We start from the raw sequence: 25,467 nt of genomic DNA, 5'->3' as shown, positions 1-25,467 counted from the left end.
GCCCCCGAGGCCAGCTGTGCACCAAGGCACCCGTGCCGAGGGAAGCCTCAGACAGGGAGTACCAAAGGGGGCAGTGAGAGAACATTTAGTGAGAGAACTTTGTTACCTCCATGAGAGCGTGCCCGCTGCACAGTTGAGGACGCCCGGAAGGTGAGTGGCCTTCAGCAACTTCAACATTTGCTGACTCCAGAGGAGGAGGCGGCGGGCAAGTTGCGACATGCGACGGGAGCATACGCCACCTTGGCGGTTTATGTACGCTACGGTCGTTGTGTTGTCGGTCCGGACCAACACATGCTTGCCCTGAATCAATGGCTGAAGCCTCCGCAGGGCCAGCAATACCGCCAGCAACTCTAAGCAGTTGATTCTCTGCCAAAGGTGTCGGGGCCCTGTCCAGAGCCCTGAGACTGCCTGCCCATTGCACACGGCACCCCAGTCAGAGTTTGAGGCATCTGTCGTGACCACGATGCGCCTTGAGACCTGCTCTAGGGGAACACCTGCCCGTAGAAACGTCAGGTCCGACCACGGACTGAAAGTCTGATGGCACTGTGGCGTGATGGTCATACGCTGGGTGCTGTGGCACCATGCCCACCTTGGGACTCGAGTCTGTAGCCAGTGCTGAAGTGGTCTCATATGCATCAACCCGAGTGGGAGAACCGCCGCCGAGGATGGCATATGTCCCAGGAGCCTCTGAATTTGTTTCACTGGCACAGCTACCTTCTGGCTGAAGGTCTTCAGGCAGGTCAGCACTGACTGAGCACGTTTGATCATAAGACGTGCCTTGAGAGTGACCGAGTCCAACTCCATACCGAGAAAAGAGATGCTCTGCATAGGGGAGAGCTTGTTCTTCTCCCAGTTGACCTGAAGTCCGAGTCGGTCAAGGTGCTGAAGCACAAGGTCCCTGTGCGCACACAATAGATCCCAGAGAATGAGAAAACTGCTGTTTTACCGACCATATAGGCGCCGAGGCCCAGAGGGCACCTGGCAATATAATACTTACCATGCGCTGGTCCAGGGGCGATGGTGGGGCTGGAGAGTTCACCCGGGTTAGACCGGTCGGAGTCAGTCGCCTCATCCCTGGGTTGCCCATGCCAGGGCCGTCATGAAGCCCGTCCGGGGTTCTTGGGGGCCGGCTGACGGGCAGGAGGATCTTCTTCTCTGAGGCCGGCATACGGGCTCCGATGGTATGAGAGCAGGGGAATGGCTCTGGCGAGATGCAGATGGGGCACGGGACTTCGGAGGCCTGAAGTCGCTCCACGGCAAGATGTGCTTAATCACCTCGGTCTGCTTCCTCACTGTCGAGAACTGATGGGCGAAATCCTTGAAGGTGTCGCCAAAAAGCCCCCCTTGGGAGAAAGCCGACTTTCTCAGCGTCATGCATCTCCGCAAGGTTGAGCCACAGGTGCTGCTCTTGGACCACAAGAGTGGACATTGTCCGCTTCCGATAGTAGAAGCCCACCCTCTGATGCTGCGACCGAAAGCTCATCCTCATCGTGAGCCATGAACGACACATTAAATCCGCCCTGAAGCGGACCACCTGTATCGCTCGGCAGCTCTTCCAGATAGAATGAGCATGCTGGGGGATGGGAGGTCCGTGGGGGTTGAGCCAGCGAAAACGCTCCCATATCCACATCAAGATCGCCCGCGGTGCTTGCCGACCCGGCCAGCTGAGCATTAGCCAGGACGGAGCGGGTTGGGGAGCAGCCGCGGTGGCTCCTTGCTTCATGAAGAAGGAAGTGAGCTGCGACCACAACATTCTGATGGGCATGTTCTCGCAATGAGAACATAACCCTTCCGCGAAATCTGCCTCGGCGTGCTGGCACCCCAAGCACTCGAGACAGATTTCATGGCTGTCCAGAGGGGAGAGATAACAGCCACATCCAGTAGTGCAAACGCGGAAGGATATTTTTAAAAAGATGCCAAGCATTTGCGCAAGCAATTTTAGAAGGAAATATACTCTTTTGAATATACTCTTCTAGCACCCGCGGACTCAGGGGAAGCACAACACTCGACCATGCGAGGGTGACCACTGATATGCTCCGTAAAAACCAGCAGCGTAAATAAAAGGTGAGAGGACGAACACAATACATGCATATCGACACAACGTTGAGTGAGTGACAGACAGGGAACTTACATTTTGCCCCCTCAGTCAAATCTTCGGTACACTCATGCTCATATTTTCATCAGCTCACTTCTCTGCATTTTGGACATGTCCGAAAGAGGCAGTTCTCAGTTCAGTGTACTGTTGACCTTTTGCAATCGGAACATTGAGTCAGTGTACTGGTGCTCGAGAACTGTTGCGACTGAATCATTAAGTCTGATTTGCAAAATATTCTAAGCAGTTCATTGCAAAGAAGCGTTAGCAAAAGTAGACATCACTATTTCTAGGATTATATTACTACCAATTATTGACTCATTTTGAGTCGGAATGTCAGGCATGTTCAAGAGACAGGTTATGATTCAATAACTTGTGGATCAGTGCTGACTTGAGACACAAACTGTTCCAACCGATTCAGCCTGATTTGGTGTACTGGTTAGTTCACAAAAAAACAAACAAAAAAAAACAGTTCAAAATAACAATTTATTCATGAACTGGACACCATTAATCTAGGTACAGAAAAAAAAAAAATTATATTCCTCTTTGTTTTCTGAATTATGTCTGTGAAATATACTGTACTTACTTTGAAGGGACTGATCTTCTGATCACAACGTCTACACAGATTTTGCACTAGTTTTTTTGTGCATGTTTTTTATGGAGACTGCCACGACATAATTTGAATGACATTTTTTCCCACACCAGTCTATTTTTGGGGTATTATTGAGTTCCAATTTTCCGGATCCTAAATGACAGGTAATAAAAAAGAAACTCTGGTTGGTTACTTTACATGTCAGTCAGATGGTCTCTTCATGTGTAAGTGGGTGGTTCTTGGCCAGACAAAACTGCAAAGTGGACCAGACTTTATGCTGTACGTCAAAAGTCTGTGCAAGACTAAAACTATACTGCAGACTCTCTCACACACATACACACAAACACACAATGTATTCAGACCTTTATAGCTTCTGCCTTCTTGTGGAACATGTGCTCCATGTTCTTAGCGAGTCTCTTCACCAGTTTGAGTCCATCAATCTCCTCCACCTTCACAGACTGCTCAAACTCCTTATACTTCTGCACAAACAAACACATTTAACAATCACTATTATACAATGGATAGTTTCAGTCCTGGATGTTAACTGATCAATAGAGTCCAGTTCCAGTTGTCATAAAATACATGTTAGTAACAGCTATGAGATGAAACACCTATGTGTATCACTCCACATTACACATACAGACCAACTATTAACCTTTTAATAGTTTACATGTCATGGACTATATCATCTAGCATTTAATAAAAAGTCACTTGAGTTGTGCTACATTGTAAACATAGTTACTCCACTGTGTGTTGTACCTAAAAATATACATTAGCTGTGACATTATATTATATACTGTAAATGTATATTCACAGTTTCACATGATAAAGGTTTTTTGTTTTTTTTTCTCCCCTTTTGTCCCCAATTTGGCATGCCCAATTCCCAATGCGCTCTGGTCCTCGTGGTGGCATAGTGACTTGCCTCGATTCAGGTGGCGGAGGACAAATCTCAGTTGCCTCCACATCTGAGACCGTCAATCCGCACATCTTATCATGTGGAGCACGTTACCATGGAGACATAGTGCGTGTGCGGTGAGCACATTACCGTGGAGACATAGTGTGTGTGCGGTGTCCACGCACAACTCACAACAAGCCCCACCGAAAGCGAGAACCACATTATAGCGACCATGAGGAGGTTACCCCAACGTGACTCTACCCACCCTAGCAACCGGGCCAATTGGTTGTAGGAAGCCTGGCTGGAGTCACTCAGCACACCCTGGATTCGAACTTGCGACTCCAGGTGTGGTAGTCAGCGTCTTTATTCACTGAGCTACACCCCCCGCCCCTCCCCCTACCCCAATGATAAAAGTTTTAAATAATTAATTTGTATTGTTATATACTGTTACAGTTACACTATAATACACTGCTTTGCAAATTGGATCTGCCACAATTTACACCAGGGTGCAAATAGCAACTATTCTCAATAAGTGTAAATAGCATCTACCTTACCTTAATTTGGTAATTTAATTAGTTCTTATTCATTGGCGCAGTCTTGGAATTTAATTTAAGTTAATTATTAATTTGTGCATGTGATTAGTGTGTTTGGCTAGTTAAAAAATATATATTATTTCATTTTTGTACTTCTGAAGCAGTTATACCTGTGCTACAGTTGGCAGTTTTGCATTTTTAGGCTTTATACTTTTGAATAAATTGACTTATTTGTTTGCACAGATTAAGCTTACTTAGTTAGTGATGTTGGTGTGTTTGATTAGGTGTACCAGTAGGTACCGTGATAGCCAACCCGCTCACAGCAGGGCAGTCTAAAAGGAAGGCATCACTGTCAATATTCGGATAGTATTGCGTGTGTTTAACCGCAATATGTTTTATTATACTTATATTAGTATGGTCACATTACACAATCATAAAAATTATTTTAGATGTTCTAACCCAACACCATTCCTAAACCTAACCAATTTTAAATTATATAAATGTTTGGGCAAATTTAGTAACAATACTTAAAATTTACATTACACTATTTTATAGATATTTTATGCACCCAACCCCACCATTATGCCTAAACATATCCAATTGTCAACAATATTAAAGACATAACAAGCAGATAAAGTACAGTCACAATAATTTATTTAAAATAAAAATGATACAAAAGCACTATAATAATATTCCAAAATCATATGATAGCATTGTGTGAGGAACAGAGTGAAACTGAAAATTTTAATTGCTGAAAATCTTCCCCCCTTCTTGAAGGCAGCATCATCCAATAACGGTCACACGTCTCATACAAAAGATAGATCCAAATTTGGAATACACCCGGAACCGAACAGGTCACTCCAGCAGAGCAGAATGTGGACAGAATACAATGGATTAAACATTAACCACAGCAAACTAATAAATGTTGCTGATTAAACATTACCATTGTGAATAAACGTGGCTGATTTCAAACATACAAAAAAAAAAGCATACCCCAAAATATCATGTTAGAATGACAAAACTGTACCCCAACATATAATTTCACATTGATAAAAATCTGATGTCTTTCGCGTCAGTCTTTGATGCTGAACGTTTCTCATTGAAAGCAATTCGCTTGCCATATGCATCGGAAACAGACGCCAAAGGCTGCTTTTGGGCGCTTACACACTAGGAAAAGCTCAGTGGAGTGTTGGATGCATGGGACAGCGAAAGGTCCGTTTGGAAGGGGTGTACAACAGAGGGTAGAGGCGGTCATGAATAGAGAAGGCTATTTCAAATATATTTTTTTGACAATGTACCCAGTAAACAATGAAACTCTTCTCCAGGCTCTCTCTCCATAATTACTATCTATTTAGCCTGACAAAGAAAGATAATAGAGGACAGGGAATTAATACACCACTTCTTTGAGTTTTCCGCCATGTTTTTTCGATTTCACCGCACAACTAGTCCCGCCTCTCCGAGATTCCCATTGGTCAACAGATGCCTACACCAGAGTGGGTTACAGCAAAAGTTGAAATTTTCTCAGCTTTTGGTCACATGCTGGAGCTTCACTATCGGAAACCCTTGCGTTTCCCCTCTCCGTCCTTACAATGCACCATCCCCTTTGTAATCAATGCATTCGCAGTGTTCTCTGACACAGCGTTAACACTAGTGTATAGGGTAGAACAGGTAGAATTAGGTACTGCCTCTTTAAGAGCAGTGCACTCTTTACTGTTTTCCTTTTCCTTTAAGCACTCAGTCTACCTAGTGATCACAAGCTGTGCACACCGCATGTCTGTGGGGCACAGGAGCTTTACACATTGCTGTTGCTCTTTTTGAGATATTTTGTTAAGTAACAGTGGATTGTTTGCTAACTGCAATTTCATGTGAGACTGATGGTGATCTGCAAATAAATACCACCGGTGGAATGCCAGCCACACTGTGAGTCTCTGAATAACTCTGCTGCAACTAACTGGACAAGCTATCCCCATTAAAAAGCATGTTACTAGTGGTGCCTGAATATTTTGTCTCTTGCATTGGATCTGCGGACGTGTCTGCATGGATGTACAGTGTGTTTGAGGTGGCCAGTGTCAGCAACACTCCGAGCTTTGTGTCGGCATTGTACGATGCTGCCCGCTGCTCATTTGCATGCTTGTGAGCCTGACTACATAGCAGAAGCAGAGAATTTGTGCTTCCGACACAAGTGATACGTGAGATTCATCCAGACATGTGAGAAGATTCATTTGGATGCCAGTGTATCTGCTAAACACGTGAGATTCATCCAGACATGTGAGAAGATTCATTCGGACACCAGCGATTCATCAAGATGCGTGAAAAGATTCATTGGTAGAATGAAGGATTCGTTTGGAATCGACTACAAAAGGTTTACTGAACACTTTTGTTCGTGGTTCGTATAGGTAACTTTGAACTTAAACTTAAACTTTGTTTCTGGTGAATTTCCTGCTGTTTTGTCCGTTTCCTCTTGGGAACTGCATGTATTGAACCGGCAATTTAAAACGAACAAACATTTTCTACAATATTCTTGTCCATTGAATGGAAGTAACTGATTCATCTGAATTTAACCGAGATTCGAACTGAAATTAAGCAGTTGCTTCATCATTTGATCTGTTCAACGCATTTAATTGCTGCGGAAGTACATATTAAACTGATTTGGAAAAAAAAAGTTGTAAAAATAGAACAAAAAAAAGAAAAAGCTGTTTCGCTGTTTCTCTGTTTCTATATTAATTGTTGAGATATATTGCACAGGAACGTCAGACCTGAAAATGCGACATACCCTGCTCAAAGTTCCTTGGAACTAAATTACACAACCAGAGCTCTAGCATCAGTCCTGAATCAATCAAAACTTGAGCCCCCTGTGTTTATGAGTGATGGAAAAGTTCAACCTGATGATTAGCTTCAACTTGTGGACGTCTACAGAACTTCCTTTTTGCCTGAGCGATGCTCAAATTTTTCTTGAGCTACCTCGCTTCTTAGCCAAAGAGTCCAAGAAGTGGTTTACAGTACTGAGTGTACACATCAAAGCTTGGACACAATTCTGCACTCTCTTCAAAACTGTGTTTCTTCCATCAGACAACCAAGAATGTGTCTTTAGAGACATCCTTGACCGTGTTCAAGCCCTTGATTAACCTTTTCCGAGGTTTGTGGCACACTTATTGAATGAATTTAAAAAAGCTAATGTCTCCCCCACCAGAACAAGAACAAATTGACCTAATTTGTAAGCATGCTCTTGAGCGATACAGAGTCGCACTTTATGGCACACAGATTACTTCAGTCATAGACTTCCTTATGCATGCACATAAGATTCATTCTTTACTCAGCCCTGACAGCTGTTATGAATCCTCAGTATCAATTAACATACAAGTATGGGAAACTTACTGGTTTAAATGTTCTGCACCTGGGTTCATGTCTCGAAACTGTCCAAACTGCAGCTTTGTCCCACAAGTCAGTGCATTCCCTGCCATTGTAAAGCAGAACTCTCAAATATCCAATGATTCACAAAAGCCCAGTCAAGATGGCGAGACCTCGACAAACACCAACAGTGGTGAGTGGGGCAAAACATTTGACCGGCAGAAGGGAAAATTCTGGGGAGGGAGGAAGTTTACAGAGAAAGTCCTCCCTCCAGAAGATAAGTACGCCTCAACCTCCTCTTGTGCCCAGACCTGAGCCACCTGTCCTTGGTCATGTGGAGGATCCAACATCTCCATCATTCTGGAACACACCAGTCATCATCAAAGTTAACCTCAACAACAAAGCTGTCAACACAGCACTGGATACAGGTGCCTCCCTCTTGTGGTTTGAACAAATATAATTTCTGAAGTCCTGGAACACTCAGAAAAAATTAAACCTTGGACATCAACCCCAATTCAACTTGCCAACAGTGCAGCTTGCAGTCCAACTGGCATTATCTGGCTGGATATTGGATTTCAAGGAAAACACTTCTACCAACAGTTTGTCATTATTCCCAATCTTTCTTCACCACTCATCTTGGGGATGGATTTCATGTTAAGAGTATCAGTTAACATTCATATTCCATCCAGGACTGTAACTCTCTGTGAAACAACCCTCCTTCCATGTGAGTTAGTGAGTGAGAGGACAGAGGAGCCAGAGGTTGAAAGCTTAATGTTTCCGGATGTCCAGCCATCTATTTTGCATGAGAAAGTCGAGTAGGCATGCCTGAAAATGTAGCAAAAAGCACAATTACTAGACCTTCTTGAGGACTTTGGGAGCTTGTTCGATAGTTACCTGGGCCACACCTCATTAACAGAGCATATGATCAATACTGCCAAATGCTAAGCTTGTCAACCTTCCACCCTACTGTACTTCCCCAGCCAAGTAACAAATCATAGAAGACCAAATTCAAAAAATGCTTTAGGAGAACATTACTGAACCATCTTCAGGACCATGGGCTGCCCCAGTCATGATCATTACAAAGCCTTTGTGTCAACTACAGGGGTCTAAATCAACTCACACAGAAAGATGCATACCCTCTACCTCGAGTTGATGAATCCTTGGACTTCTTAGCTCATGGGAAATTCCTTACCACTCTGGATTTATCTCGAAGGTACTGGCAAGTATCCGTTGAGGAGAAATTAAGGCCAAAAACAGCTTTCATATCACATTGTGGCCTCTTTAAGTTCAAAGTTCTTCCTTTTGGGCTTAGCAATGCCCCCACTATATTTCAAAGGGTCATGAACACTATCCTTGCCGGCCTGATCTATAAATGCTGCACAATGTACTTAGGTGATATTGTCATCGCCTCGCTGACCATTGAACAACACCTGGAAGACCTTCAGGAAGTCCTGTCAAGACTGGAGTCTGTGTGTTTATCTCTGAAGCTGAGCAAGTGTCAGTTCTGTTTAAGTGAGCTCATATTCCTTGGCTATTGTGTTAAACCAGAGGGTATATCACCAGACCTGGCAAGAGTGAAAGCAGAGTGCAAAACATCAAAAGATGTGAAACAAGTCAGAGGATTCCTTGGCCTCACAGGCTATTACCGACATTTCATACCAAATGTTGCCTGCAAAGCAGAACCACTTTTCGCTCTCACCAGGAAAGAGATTCCGTTCAGCTGGGATGAAAGTTGTCAAGCATCCATGGATTTCTTGAAAGAGTGCCTCATGTCTGCACCAATCTTGTGCTTGCCAGACTTCAACCACCCATTCTTCATTCACACAGATGCCTGCGACTTAGATCTTGGGGCGGCCATAATGCAAAAAGTTGATGGGGCAAGATGTTGTAGTTTTTGCCAGTAGTGCTTTACACAAGGCTGAGAAATCTTACTCAACACCTCAAAAAGAATGCTTAGAAGTGATTTGGTCTCTGGAGTATTTCAGACCTTACACAGAAGGCCTTCATGTGACCTTCATGAGACCACAGCAGCCTGAGATGGCTGATGAACCACCCAAACCCCTCCTTGTGCCTACAGGACTTTAATTTCAGTATCGTCCACAAGCCAGGTGTTCAAAACAAAGTCCCAGATGCTCTGCCCTGCAGCCCACTTCCAAATTATGAAAACCCCATTGATATCCTACCACACTATGTAATCATAGGAGGAATGGATCTCCGTAACCTCTCATCAGTCATGCTAACAGACCGAGCACAGGTGAGACAATTGCAGAGTAACAACCCAGTGGTCAGTGATCTTCTCCATGACCTTGAGAGTAATGAAAAGGGAGACACAGACAAAAAGTATGTCATTCTAGATGGTCTGCTTTATTTCAAAGACTCTAAGATGACTTGTGGCCTGCAACTTATGAAGCAGCTCAAATTTTATGCCCCGAAAGCCATTCGAGGTACTCTGCTGAAATACTACCATGACCACCCTACAGCTGGCCATCTTTGCATCAAAAAAACATTGACCAGGCTAAAGCTCAGGTTCTTCTGGCCGAAAATGGCAGCAGATGTTAAAAGATACGTTGTTTCCTGCTCCGTGTGTCGGTTGATAAAGCCGAGCTAAAGAAAACCAGCAGGTCTGATGGCATATCACCCACAAACAAACGCCATGGAGAGAGTGAACCCTACCTTGAAAATCCACACATACGTTGGAGACAAACACACTTCATGGAACAGATACATAACATAACATAGTGTTGATGGAATGGATGACCCCAATGTTCCTTACCCAGAAAGCTTAAGAGCTTCCTTGCAAGATGCTCATGATCATGCAAGATGCATGTAGTAAATCTATTGCCATTTCACTCATGGGATACAACCTTGTCCAGTAAAATTTTCCATGATGATGACAATAAGCCACTATCACTGAATGGAGATGTCAGTTTTCAGATCGACACAGGAGAATCTGTAAATGCTGACCCTAGAGTTAGTGAAGACTTCTCACATTAACTCTCAAATGAAAATTCACACGAACTCTCAAATGAACACTTACCTGAACATTCACTTGAAATGACACCTGAAGGTACTAATGTTGTTGCAGACTCTGATTCCTGTGACATGATACCTGACACTGACACTCATGAACCAGTCTCTACTGACTCTGTCCAGGGTACTGACCATTACGTGCTAAGACCTAGACGGGGCCCTCGAATTACTTCTGACTGTACGGTCATAGGTGTACCCCTACCATACGTAAAAGATTGACTTGAAATGAAGACAAATAACACAGTTAATTGTTGATGTTTATTAACAAATGTTCAAGGTTTGTTCCATTTGTTAAAAAAATTATATTCCATATTTGCATCACACAGTCATACGTTTTGTTTTGTTGTACAACAGGGAGTCAAACTGTTGTACACTGAACTGACATGTATGCCTTTACTGTTTGTGCAATGTTTATTCCTCTACCCTAGTAGCTTTTCAACTGTAACATGTAGGAATGGTTAAGTGTAGGCCTGTTCCTTGCTTGTGTATGGCTGAGGTCAGCCTTTATTTAGCAGGGGGAATCTGTAACAGGTAGAATTTGGTACTGCCTCTTTAAGAGCAGCACGTGCTTTACTGTTTTCCTTTCTACGTAGTGATCACAAGCTGTGAACACCGCATGTCTGTGGGGCACAGGAGATTTTCACACATTTCTGTTGCTCTTTTTGAGTTACAGTAATGCTGTTGACAGTGGAGTGTTTGCTAACTGCAATTTCAAGTGAGACTGATGGTGATCTGCAAATAAATACCATCTGTGTAATGCCAGCCACATTGTGAGTCTCTGACTAACTCTACTGCAACTAATAGGGTGAGCGATCCCCATTAAAAAGCGTGTTACAGGGGGCCTGGGTAGCTCAGCGAGTATTGACGCTGACTATCACACCTGCAGTCATGAGTTCGAATCCAGGGCATGTTGAGTGACTCCAGCCAGGTCTCCTCAGCAAACAAATTGGCCCGGTTGCTAGGGAGGGTAGAGACACATGGGGTAACCTCCTCGTGGTCACGATTAGGGGTTCTCGCTCTCAGTGGGGTGCATGGTAAGTTGTGCGTGTATCGCGGAGAGTAGCATGAGCCTCCTGTGCTGTGAGTCTGATCAGAACAAGACATGGATTGTAGATTTATTGACATACAGCAGGAGTGCAGAAAGGATATCAGTATATAAGAGGTTAGGAGAACATTAGGGGAATGTTAGGAGAATGTTTGTAAGACATTAGGGGAACGTTCTCCAAACCTGCAGGGAACGTTCTATTTCCGTTAAGAAAACTTTCCTGGTGAACCAAGAGAGAACGTTAGAATGTCCATTCGGGAACCAAAAACTAATGTTACTAGAACGTTATGGGAAACAAGAATTGTTAGCTGGGATGCATCTTGCATTATTAGGATTAGTTATGAATATATTAATAAATCAAGTTTCAACAACATAATGGCAATTATGCTGAGGTAATGCAGTTGGACAAAGACGGCGCTCTGAAGTGACGCTTGAGTGAGCAAGGACATTCCATTTTAGAAATACATCTTGCTTTGATTCCTCCATCCTCATTTTCTTTCCTTGCATCCTTTCCTCATTTCCTAAGTGGGTGGAGCAAGAATGCAAAGAAAAGAAGCAAGGAAAAAAATAAGGATGCACATTTCCAGAAATGAGAAGCACCCTTAAAATATGGTGGTACTAGCTTGAATTGTTCCATTGGTAGGAAATTCCTTATTACTGTGGCCTAATTAATTGCAATAATTTTATTAATGCATTATTTTTTTGTATAATTAAACACTAAATTAACGTGTTAACCTGAAAGCCTTATTTATAACAAAATTTTGTCTGTGCTTTATGACGTATTATTTAAAATAGGTGTTTGTATTTATGAGAAATATTTTTATTGTTTACTTAAAAGACAGATTAGCAATAGGCAAATAGATGGAAGGAAAGACTCAGAAAGAGGAAAGTGATCATAGCTGAAGTTAATTTCCTGTTCCCCCACATCACACTCAATGCCCCTCAATCCATCACACTACACTCCTGGCCAAACACTACTTCAGTGACTAAGTGTGTGTGTGTGGGTGAGTTTGGGTGGTTTACGAGGACATTTTTTTAGGTTACAAACTGGTAATTACAAGGGTATTATGCTATAAATGTGGTTTATGAGGACATTTCTAGTGTCCCCATAATTCAAATCACTTAAAAAACATACTAACTATGTTTTTTTGAAAATGTAAAAATGCATAACTTTTTTTTTTGTGAGGGTTAGGTTTAGGGGTAGTGTTAGGAGATAGAATCTATAGTTTGTACAGTATAAAAATCATTATGTCTATTGAGAGTCCTCATAAGGATAGCCGCACCAACATGTGTGTGTGTGTGTGTGTGTGTGTGTGTGTGTACCACTACAGGACTGTGTTGAGATTTGGGGTTGAGTCGGCTGTGCTGTGTGTCAAGTCAAGCCAAATATTTTCAAAGTAGCTTTACAGAAAATTTTGTTGTAATGTCTTAAACAACCCTCTATGGACACATTGGAGAAAGATTTTGCACTGGCTAGAAATTTTGGTTTTTACTCGCCAGACTTTTGGTGACATGTAAGCGTAATGTAAATGAAAAAGATATTAAGCAAACCAGGAAGGGGGCAGCTTTGTATATACAGGTGCATCTCAATAAATTAGAATGTCATGGAAAAGTTCATTTATTTCAGTAATTCAACTCAAATTGTGAAACTCGTGTATTAAATAAATTCAATGCACACAGACTGAAGTAGTTTAAGTCTTTGGTTCTTTTAATTGTGATGATTTTGGCTCACATTTAACAAAAACCCACCAATTCACTATCTCAAAAAATTAGAATACATCATAAGACCAATAAAAAAACATTTTTAGTGAATTGTTGGCCTTCTGGAAAGTATGTTCATTTACTATATATGTACTCAATACTTGGTAGGGGCTCCTTTTGCTTTAATTACTGCCTCAATTCGGCGTGGCATGGAGGTGATCAGTTTGTGGCACTGCTGAGGTGGTATGGAAGCCCAGGTTTCTTTGACAGTGGCCTTCAGCTCATCTGCATTTTTTGGTCTCTTGTTTCTCATTTTCCTCTTGACAATACCCCATAGATTCTCTATGGGGTTCAGGTCTGGTGAGTTTGCTGGCCAGTCAAGCACACCAACACCATGGTCATTTAACCAACTTTTGGTGCTTTTGGCAGTGTGGGCAGGTGCCAAATCCTGCTGGAAAATGAAATCAGCATCTTTAAAAAGCTGGTCAGCAGAAGGAAGCATGAAGTGCTCCAAAATTTCTTGGTAAACGGGTGCAGTGACTTTAGTTTTCAAAAAACACAATGGACCAACACCAGCAGATGACATTGCACCTCAAATCATCACAGACTGTGGAAACTTAACACTGAACTTAAAGCAACTTGGGCTATGAGCTTCTCCACCCTTCCTCCAGACTCTAGGAACTTGGTTTCCAAATGAAATACAAAACTTGCTCTCATCTGAAAAGAGGACTTTGGACCACTGGGCAACAGTTCAGTTCTTCTTCTCCTTAGCCCAGGTAAGACACCTCTGACGTTGTCTGTGGTTCAGGAGTGGCTTAACAAGAGGAATACGACAACTGCAGCCAAATTCCTTGACACGTCTGTGTGTGGTGGCTCTTGATGCCTTGACCCCAGCCTCAGTCCATTCCTTGTGAAGTTCACCCAAATTCTTGAATCGATTTTGCTTGACAATCCTCATAAGGGTGCGGTTCTCTCGGTTGGTTGTGCATCTTTTTCTTCCACACTTTTTCCTTCCACTCAACTTTCTGTTAACATGCTTGGATACAGCACTCTGTGAACAGCCAGCTTCTTTGGCAATGAATGTTTGTGGCTTACCCTCCTTGTGAAGGGTGTCAATGATTGTCTTCTGGACAACTGTCAGATTAGCAGTCTTCCCCATGATTGTGTAGCCTAGTGAACCAAACTGAGAGACCATTTTGAAGGCTCAGGAAACCTTTACAGGTGTTTTGAGTTGATTAGCTGATTGGCATGTCACCATATTCTAATTTTTTGAGATAGTGAATTGGTGGGTTTTTGTTAAATGTGAGCCAAAATCATCACAATTAAAATAACCAAAGACTTAAACTACTTCAGTCTGTGTGCATTGAATTTATTTAATACACGAGTTTCACAATTTGAGTTGAATTACTGAAATAAATGAACTTTTCCACGACATTCTAATTTATTGAGATGCACCTGTATATATATATATATATATATATATATAGTATTCATATATTGGACTTTACATGCTATAGTATGTGAGAGTGTATATTTTATTTCATATTTCACTTTACAATATTTTAATAACATTTTAGCTTTTAAAAAATTTACAAATTTCTAATTCTATCAATTTATAAGATGTCATAAAATTGCATTTATTATAATGATACAAGCATTTGTCACTGTTTGAAACTGCTTGAACCTAATAACGAAAATACAATTCCACATGTAACATTTAAGTGACACTATATCAAAAGTACTATGTAAAAAAAACAAACACAAAAAATAACACATTAGGTTTATGGGGCAGGGCTCTGCACTGGTTTTTACCAAACCCCTGCATAGATGCTGCAAGAGCCTATTTGTTAAATTCTTCAATGTTTACAGTATTTGTTGATGTTTACTTATTTCATAATGTATGATTGGCCTTATAAATATATTTATACATTTACACATTTATTACACTTACTACATTTCTACATTTTATTACAAGTATTTACATAGAGTTTACACTGTTATGTATAACAAGTGCTAAAATGGTACCATTTAAGCAAGTGTTTAAGGAGAGGGAAGATTGTTTTTACCTCATCCATGCAATGTGTGATTAGAATGAGTGTTTCTTTTTACTTTTTGATAAATAACTAAATGTAAACAACAGAAAGAATATTAAGAGAGACATTATGAAAATGTGCCCTTGCAAAAAAAATGTAGAGTTCTGGCAAACTAGCCATAAACTTGCTACAAATTTGCCACTCTTCATCGGTAGTGGTGAACCTGCAGCAAACCTTGGGCAACTATGGACAATTTGCAGCACGTTTGCAGCAAATTTGCCATGAACTCTCGATTTTTGTAAGGGTGGATCTCATCTTTGGACACACATTTCACAGAACGAGACAAAGCAAAGTTTACTTCAATACTCCATAAAGTGTATTGACTTGCGTGTACAAATATCTATTTTACAAGTTCTCAAATTCAAATCTACAAGCTCTCAAGTTCTGCAACACTTTTTACCTCCCAATAGACATCCAACATGTGCTTTACACTCTTTTCTGTAGCCATGTTGTAAAATAGAGAATGTTGTGAAAATGCTAGTGGTGAAGTTTAACCAAAATCAGAGCTGATGTCGTTTAATGCAATGTAAATGTAACTATGGCATATCATGGCTCAGCTAAAGAGATGTTGACACCATGATCCACCACAACTCAAGGAACCACTGCAGCCAAATTAGGTAAATTTCCTTAGAGTGTGCGCTCATAAGACACAGCATGCCGTGAAAGGTCCTCTTCGCCACTACACAACTCTGACTGACTGAAATCAGAACATTTACTAGCCAGTAGCTAATAAAAGACATTTTTAGTTGCATAGCTCAAAATTTTGTTCATATATGCGAGTGATTTACTTGCAATGTAGAGGACTGTTAAATATCTTAAGTTCTCATTGAGGTTTCATTGAAAAACATGTTATAAAATTATTTTCCTTTAGGCCCCTAGAGAGCAAGCCAAAGGCAACCGTGGCAAGAAACCGAAAACTCCACAAGATACTCTTAAAATAGGGCCTTAAAAAGTCAGTTATATTGTCTAGGGAGCATACATTATACAGAATTGGTGAAAAGAGTGTCAATATTGTTGGTTTAACTGTTAACATAGAGAAAAGCTTGTCTGTGCTTTTCATCCTGCACTGCTTTCCCTCCAACTGTGTTCGCTACATCCCTGTCCTGATTAAATGTTTTATATTTTTTGCAAACCACTGTGTATGAAAAATAATCAGTTCAATCACACTGAAATTGTGTATAGAAGATATAAACGGGATAGTAGAACTGGCACCAACTGCAAATAATCATGGACAAGGTGGGGGGAAATGTGAAGGATGCAGCAGTACAACACCAGCACATACAACACCAAAAGATCAATGGCCGCACCTGAAAGGGCTTTTGGCAGTGAAGATGAAGAAGGCCAATTGTGTGATCATGTCTTGTCAGCTTTGCCTGCCTAAAGCCTAGTGTACACTACACAGTTCCGCCACTCCCTATATGCATATTACGCAGTCTAAATAGGGCAGTTATTCCCTAGGGGGCACTATCTTACCCTAGGGGGCACCAGAAACTCCAGCGGCTGCTCTTCCTCACACGTTATACGTTATTCAATGACCAGATAGCAGTCACTGATTGCACTGCAGCTTGCACAACTTTTAACAACTTAGGAGCTCACGGTAGGTTTGTCTTTAAAGGTTAATAAGTTACGATGCTAAAGACGAACGATGCTAAAGACAGCTGTAACTGGGTCCAAATTGTTCTGAGATTTGTCCACTTCAAACATATTCAGACATTGGGCTCGTAGTGCCACAGTAGCAGAATAAAACAAGAGTTTAAACTTTGCAAATTACGTGCAGATTTAGAGCATGTACATATACAAGAATGTACACATACATTCTCTTCTTTTACTTTTTTGCACTTTATTATCATTCAGTAATACACAGACATTTTGTTTGGTGTATGTCCTCATGAAATCAGAGATTCTCCCCTCGAAATCTCAATACAAGTGGTCAAAAAAGACGACCAGATGTAACGGTGGTGTATCTCGCTTGTATACTTGTGATCGTATCACCCAAAAGCCATCATAAAACCAGGTGTACACAGGGCCTCAGTTGGGGATGAATGGTCGTGTAGTTGATACACCCACTATGTGATGAGTCCTGTAGTGTGCGCACCAGCACAACGGAAATGAAGACTGTGAGTCACAGGGCGCTGATTGCAAATCGTGTAGTGTGCGCTTGACTTAAGCCAGTCGAGATATCGGCATTCAAGAATTCTACCTCTAATTAGAAGTAAGTTTCGGTTTTCTGTTTACTTGATTATCTTGCTAGCTATTAGCTAAATAGATGGATTAGCTATAGTTTATGAACAACATTTGCAAAGTTAGAATAGCCCCTGAGTGAGATGCTAGATATGAAACTAGTTAGATAATATGGGATTGTTCCGTATTGAAACATGAAATTCTGCATCCCTTACTGATTCCTACTCATTGTTTAATACTCTAGGTCAGAGCCCTCCGACTGATTTTGATTAAATCTATGTGCAGCCTGATACATAAGAACACTCTCTGTGGCAAACTCATTGATGATTTTAACAACACTCAACGGTCATCAATTGGTGGACAGTAGTCCATATCGCCTCTTGAGCAGCTTTGAGTTCAGAGAAAGGCTTCACATATTCTCATAATTCACTAAGACATCAGAGACTGAGTCAGAGACCTGAACATGAGTTGCAAAAATAAAATGACTTGGACTTATTTAAAAACTCATTTTATTTTTGCAACTCATGTCTATCAGTCTATCAGATGCTGAAATGTAGCCAGGGCCCCAAACAAACCGAACGGAAAGGGTCACATATTGGTGTAAGCTAAACGGTGTGGAGAAGGCCATTTTTTCTTGAGACATCAGCCTAATGGGGATCTGCCAATATCCCTTTGTTAAATCCAATGTCGAGTAAAAGCGAGCCATGCCCAACTGATCGAGCAGTTCATCAATACGAGGCATTGGATAAGCATCAAATTTTGACACCATGTTAACATTTCTATAATCCACACAGAACCGGACCAAGCCATCGCTCTTAGGTACCAGAACCAATGGCTGGCCCAATCACTGTGGGATTCTTCTATTACCCCCATATCGAGCATGGCCTTTAATTCTTCCCGTACTGCCTGTTTTTTGTGTTCGGGTAAGCAGTAGGGATGACTACATACCACTACCCCTGGAGTTGTGTCGATGTGGTGTTTTATGAGATTAGTGCGGCCGAGGAGAGGTGAGAACTCGTCAGAGAAATTCTTTTGCAACCTGGCAAACTCCAGACTGGGGTGAAGTGATTGGCTTTTAGATTCATCTCTGGTCCGAGCTCCTCACTCTCCGGGAATACCATCGCCAAGGATATGGGTACTGCCTCTCTCTATGGTTTTAGTAGGTTGAGGTGGTAAATCTGCCGTGCCCCACCCCTATCCGTACGCACTACCTCATAATCGACTTCCCCAACTCGCCGTGTGACCTTGCCACTTCGTGATTAATTTTTAGCTTGATGTGGGCAGTAATATAAGTACTATATCTCCCTGTGAAAATTCCTGTAGCTGAGCTCCCCTGTTATACAGCTGGGACTGACGTTCTTGAGCTTGTAGCAAATTCTCCTGTGATAGACGCCCCAGTGTGTGGAGTTTTGCTCTCAGGTCAAAAACATATTGAATTTCATTTTTGCTCCGTGAAGGTCCCTCCTCCCAATTTTCTTTCATAACATCTAACATGTCATGGGGCTTACACCATACAACAATTCAAATGGGGAAAATCCCGTGGAGGCTTGCTGGACCTCTCGTACTGCAAATAACAGGGGTTCGAGCCACTTATCCCAATTCCGAGCATCTTCGTGCACAAACTTACGAATCATATTTTTTTAAGGTCTGATTAAATCGTTCGACCAAGCTGTCTGTTTGAGGATGGTACACACTTGTCCGAATCGATTTAATATCCAATAATTCATACAGCTCGCGTAGTGTAAGTGACATAAAAGTGCCTCCGCAAAACTACGTGCTGAGATGTTGCGCAGGGGAACTGCTTCCAGATATCGCATTGTGTAATCCACCAGGACTAATACAAAGCGATGCCCGTGTGCTACCCGCTCTAATGGCCCAACAAGGTCCATGCCAATTCGTTTGAAAGGAACCTTGATCAACGATAGGGTGTGAAATAGCACTTCTGGAGCAGCCGGTAGATTCACCAGCTGACATTCACGGCATGCCGCACACCACCAGCAAACATCCCCATGAATGCTTAGTGTTTTCCCTGTCCCAAGTGACCTGCCATCGGATTATGATGAGTCGTCTGGAATAACATTTACAGACGGCTCTTTGGTATCAACAACTGGGTTGTATTTTTATTTGTCCGAGTGTCCTGTGTCACTCTATACAACTGTTCTTTTATAATTAAAAAATATGGATATGTGAGTGCGATGCTTGGCTGGAGACATTGAACATAAGTCACTTTCACTTGGTCAAACGCATGCTTCAGGGTTTCATCTCATGACTGCTCTAGCGGGAAATCCCCTACCGGGGGTGATGATACCTCCCCTTCCCCAGCGTCAGCCTGACATGAAGCAGCTGCAGACGGCCCAGGCCACGCCTCTCCAGCCAGCATTTTGCAATCCCACACTAGTTTACTTTCTCACAGGACCCATCCACACACACCCCTTCAATAATGATCAAAAAGCTGGCCAATTAGTTCCCAGAATTAGCGGATGGGTGAGGCGAGGACTAAACACCGCCACAATATTATGCTTTTGTCCCCGAAATATTACCGTGAGGGTCACTACAGCATAATCATGAATATTCCCATGCATACACCTCACCTTCACACGATTATTTGCCTCCAATGCCCCGTTTTGAACCAAGAATTGATGAATGGAGGTTTGCTTACAACCTGAATCCACCAAGGCTTGGTATGTTCCCCCTTAATACTCACGGGTATTTGGTATGTCCTTGCTCGCTCGGGGGCAGTCTGTGGGGTGTAGGGGATCCAGATCAAGGTGCCCACCTCCATTACCGTGCACTGCTCTCGAACATGACCCGGCTCCCCACAACTCCAGCAGACCAGCCCAAGTCTTTTCGGCATCTGTTTCTCTTATAAATGAAGTTTCCTGATTTTGGGGTGGAAAATAAATATTACAAGAGTAGCACTGAATAGAGCTGATTCACCACACCATAACACACAACACCTCCTCTCAGACCTACAAAAAAATACAACATGCTTATCATTTAACTGTGTGCATAGAGTGGTTTAGATAGTTGAATGAAGCGAAGACGTGTTCATGTAAAACATGTCTTAAAGCAAGGTTCCCCTTTATTACGGTCGCTTTGACACTGTAACTATACTTTCTATGTTTTTGATTGGTGTTGTTGTATTGTACTGAAGTACAGAGTAAACCATTTTATCTCAGATGCATAGGTTGTTGTAAAGAGGATGAACTCAACAAATTCCTTATAAATAACTCACACGGAATGTGATGTAGTGGTAACTTGCCAACTAGACATTAGTATTGTATTGTGAACCCAAAGCCTGAATGTCCTGACACTGTTTAAACTTGGACTAGGTCATAACAGCCATTCTTAAAGGTGCACTCAGTAACGTTTGTCTTTGTGTCATCTTGGACTTGGATGCAGCATAATTTAAAATCAATAGTTTACAGTTTCAGATGCCATTATAGAAATTTTGTATACATAGTCAGCCATGATTACTTTAATCAATGAGTGAAAATGTCAAATAACAGGACAGTTACTGAGATTAAGCGAGCAGTATTCAGCTGGTCATGTGATTCTAAAATGGCAGCCTCCATGTGCGGACCCTCTTCATGTAGAATAAAACAGCTTTATAAGGTTACTGATAAGACTGGAGTCTTCATTTTAATGTGAGTGCTCATGATTTCCTACATATATTGCAAAATTACAATTTATGTCTTTAGGAGTTAAACATTTTAATGAGGAAAAAATTACTGAGTGCAAATTTTAGGCCGGTTTGCCATCAAAAATGTAGAATATCAGTTTTGCCATTTAGTCTGTTTCTAGCCTTTAGCACTATCAGTTGTGCTAGAGGTGCTTGTGGCTCCACTGTTTGAGCCACTGGAGTCAGTTTGTTTGTAAACACCCTCTCTAAGGATGGGGTTATGGCTTGGTGGCAGTGGACGTCACAAATGGGGACCCCCTGGGAGTTGGGGGCCCTGGGCATGAGCCTGTGCATTAATGCAGCACTGACTAATGGCTCTGAACTCTGGTTGTATCCATTGCAAGATGCACGACGGTGGAGGTAAAGCACAATCTGCCAATGGACTGTGTTTTCCCAAAACATCAGCTACTGACACAGCATACATAACCCAGATGTTTTATCTGCATTGAAAATCTTTCTGTGGATGTCCAAGGGAAACTATGCTGTGCTGAATAAACTTGAATTATATTCATCTAACGTTTAGCACTTTATAAACCCTTTTCACAGACTGTGATGATGCTTTTCTGATTTATATCATCTAGCAAACTTTTTAATATATAAAATGTTTGTATTATTTGGTTGAGATGTATAACATTATACTTTGTGTTATATTAACCTGACATTAAAAATAATAATAATAAAAAAAGTCAACACTGCTGTGATAGAGCTTCAAATACAGCTGCTGACGGAAATTTAAGTAAATATGGCATCTTTCCCTCCTGACTGCCTTAATCTCTGCCGTAATGACACGGCTCTCTATTTTGTATTTTATTTTTTCATCTCTTGGAAAGCGTTGGAGATTTTTATTCCAATTATTTAATACACCAAATTCGCTGAGTATTAAATATGTCGACCATCACCGAAAACCATTTTGACTTTGGAAAAACCCTATTTAATAATAATTAATCCTTCTGCAGATATTGTTGGCATTTTATGTCACTGTGGATAAATGACTAACTGTAAAATGGCTATTCGGCTTATGTCTGACTTTAGAAGCCTAGAAATATAGCTTGTATAAGTCATATAGACCACTTTTGTTGTGCTTTATGGATCTTCAATGCTACTATTTTGTTCTTTTTAGAGCTTGACAGATGTCGTCACTATGAACTGTTGTCGCATGGAAAAGAACTGCACAAAATTCTCCACAATTTATCCTTTTGTGTTCAGAATAATAATAATAATAATAATAATAATAATAACAATATACAGGTTTGAAATGGCACAAGGGTAAATAATGAAAGAATTGTAATTTTGGTGAACTATTTGAATTTGAAATCAGCATACATGAAAACAGCTAATTTCACAACTTTGAATCAAAAGTGCAACAAAAGTCATGAACACATTCTGAAATGTAATTTATTTCCTATATTTTTTAGTACATTTTATTTAAATGCACACAAATCAGTGTCAGTATGAGGATAAAGAATATTTTTAATAATCTTATTTCCTTTGGGAGACTGTGCTGTTGCATCCTGTGACAAATGTGTTTGAAGTTCTGTTTCCCCTCAGAGCGGAGCTCAAGCCGAGATGCACGAACAGCAGCCAGGGAGAAATTCTCTCAGAAGATAGTGAGTAGGCCCTAGAGAGACACATTTAATTGGCTGTGAACAGAGTGTGATGAAACAATTTAGCAGCAATCTGGTGTGTTGAAGACGGCTTTGACAGTGCACCTGGTTAAACCGTTCACATAAGAAATTACAACACATGAGGCGAGAGAGGACTGGCAGTATACTTGTCTTTTCTGGTTTTAGATTTTAAAATTATTTACTGACCACCCAGCACTTTTTAGCTTCAAAATATAATGCTTGTCCGCAAGGGGGAAAGATGCTGCTGAGTGGGGTAAGATGTGCCACATTTTTTCTTTTCTTTTATTCATTGCAATATTCATACAAATTGAAACTTTGAGGTGTTTTACCTCTTTGGCAATCAACATCTTTTTAATAACTTACATTTAATATCATAAACTAACTAAGATTAATAGAATGTTTTCTAAAAGTTTGTCTTTTGGCAGATCTTACCCTGGGAATGAGGTCAGATGAGCCAGGTTGTGTCATTTCCTTTATTTGTTTAATTGGTGAAAATAAAAACAACACAGCCCATATTATCTCACTTATTTAACAGTTTGAAGACCTTTAAACAGGAAACCTGTTTTAAGATGACAGAAATAACAAATCAAAGATTTCTTTGCATCCTTAAATTTAGAACGTGTAAAAACTTGTAATGGTCATAAGCAAGTAAGAAGACATCTGCTAACCTAGAACAAAGAAAAGTGGAGGTTTATATGTGTTATATTCCTTTGCCAACTTAAATCTATTGAATTCTCCATGTCACATAAATATGGTCTCAACTCACTGTATAAATATTTATTGCCCAACCCCAAGCCTAGTGGCTCATCATACCCCACAACAACCATTTTGTGGGGGTGGGGGAGATGCTTCACAAAACAAACTAAACAACAAAACACTTGAATGTGAGTAAAATACTCGTATGATTATTCCAATAGCATGTCCGATCACTCCTCCATCACTCAGAGTGGATTACTATCACACTACAACTGAGGAATAGAGTTAAACTAACAGTGTCAGCATTACTGTTCTTCACTGCTTGGGAGTGGCGACAAATGTAGGTACCTTACCTTAGGTAATCAAACACGCTCAATCTCTCTCTCTCTCTCCCTCTCTGTCTCACACACACACACACACACATACACAGAAGTCCTTGTTACTCCTTGGCCTGCGGCCCCGTGCCTATGGCAAAATCACACCCGTGCTGATATATGGTCATAACAGCACTCTTGCTCATGTGATATTGCTTTAATATTATAGGTAGAAATATTTGTGCAGCTATGACTGGGCATGACTGCTTTAAGTTATTTAAATATGAGAACGATGTAGAAACACCTGCTACGTTCATATAGCAACAGAATATGGTACGAGTGGGCGATATGACCAAAATCTTATATCACGATACAAGTAATTTTATGTCATGATAAGGACATATATATCAAGATATAGTACATTTTTTTCCAGAAAATCCATAAAAATTGGTTAAATATATATGCGTATTTTTTGGATAATCCAGTGAGTAAATTAAATAAATAAAAAATTAAAAACACACAAGTTGGTTTTAAATCAAGCTTACCATAATGCTTAATTTGTCATTATGCCACATGTTTGTCAGATATGTTGTTGACCAATATTATTCTTATTATAAACTTTCCTCAAGAAGCTCATGATCTTCAAAGCAATGCAAAAAATAAAATAATACATATGAAAAAAAAAAACAAATAAACATTAAAAATTAAAATTTATTTCAAAACAATATCACAAATATTGTAAACACTACACAATAAATATCAAATAAATACAAACTTTAAAAAAAATAAATAAATAAAAAAAAAATGACCAAAATTAATCCAGAGCGCATCTTTTGGTTTAAATAATGTTCTTTTGCATGTTTCATTTTGAGGTGGTAAAACAGATTGCTTGTATTACCACAAGTTATTATTGTCGAGCAACACATTTTGCAGATTAAACTTTTCTGCTCTGTGTTGGATTTTGTGAACCCACATCACAGATGTCGCACCAGTTTTAATAACAAGCTTCTTTTCTTTTTCTTGACTTGTTTGGTAGTCATCCAGTTCTTTGGAGATATCTTTATTCATCAGGGTTTTTCCTGGGTCAAAAATGTCTTGCTGTTGGTGGTTGACTTACACAGTCCATTCATGTGAAGTTGGCTTATTACATAAATGCAATTAATCCATCAGGGAATGGAGGTTACGCAAGTAACCAGGACATTCCCTATCTGTCACTCACTCAACATTGTGTCGATGTAGTGACACTAGGGGTCCCTATACGAAATGCCACAACTGGCTGAACTGTGTAATGTGAACTGGCGGTGTGTGACGAGCAGACCACTGTGTGCCTCGTAGCCAGCGCACCAGGCTGACACGTAACCTCCCCCAACACTGTTATGAGTGTCGAACGGCCCTTTGGGGACAAGTCGACTGCCCAAAAGATAGAGACAGGCTAGCCCAGTCGTGGCCTCTTATCCTCTTTTTTCCTCTCCCCCCAGAAAAAGGAATTAACCGACTGGGGCCACCAGGTCTACGTCGGGGGGGGGGGGGGGTGTCCCTCCCAAGGGGAAGACACCGCGGAAACCACACCGGTGGAAATACGTCACATGGTCTTGCCGAGCTTTGTCGGAATTATGTCATGTGGGGAAGTCCCATGGTAG

At 41.1% G+C, this 25,467-nt stretch overlaps 1 protein-coding gene across 1 annotated transcript in view; it reads right to left on the bottom strand.

Moving 5' to 3' along the window:
• cacna2d3a (calcium channel, voltage-dependent, alpha 2/delta subunit 3a) overlaps positions 1-25,467 on the bottom strand; it is a 438,757-nt gene that overhangs the window by 378,170 nt on the left and 35,120 nt on the right. Inside the window, exon 3 of the mRNA XM_051653874.1 lies at positions 3,047-3,163. Coding sequence (XP_051509834.1) covers positions 3,047-3,163 — 117 coding nt within the window. The remainder of the gene's footprint in view (positions 1-3,046; positions 3,164-25,467) is intronic.

This window comes from Myxocyprinus asiaticus, chromosome 24 (genome assembly GCF_019703515.2).
Source record: "Myxocyprinus asiaticus isolate MX2 ecotype Aquarium Trade chromosome 24, UBuf_Myxa_2, whole genome shotgun sequence".
NCBI classification, from domain to species: domain Eukaryota; kingdom Metazoa; phylum Chordata; class Actinopteri; order Cypriniformes; family Catostomidae; genus Myxocyprinus; species Myxocyprinus asiaticus.
Note: the sequence above shows the minus strand (reverse complement) of the source record. Positions and strands in the feature narration are given on the sequence as shown.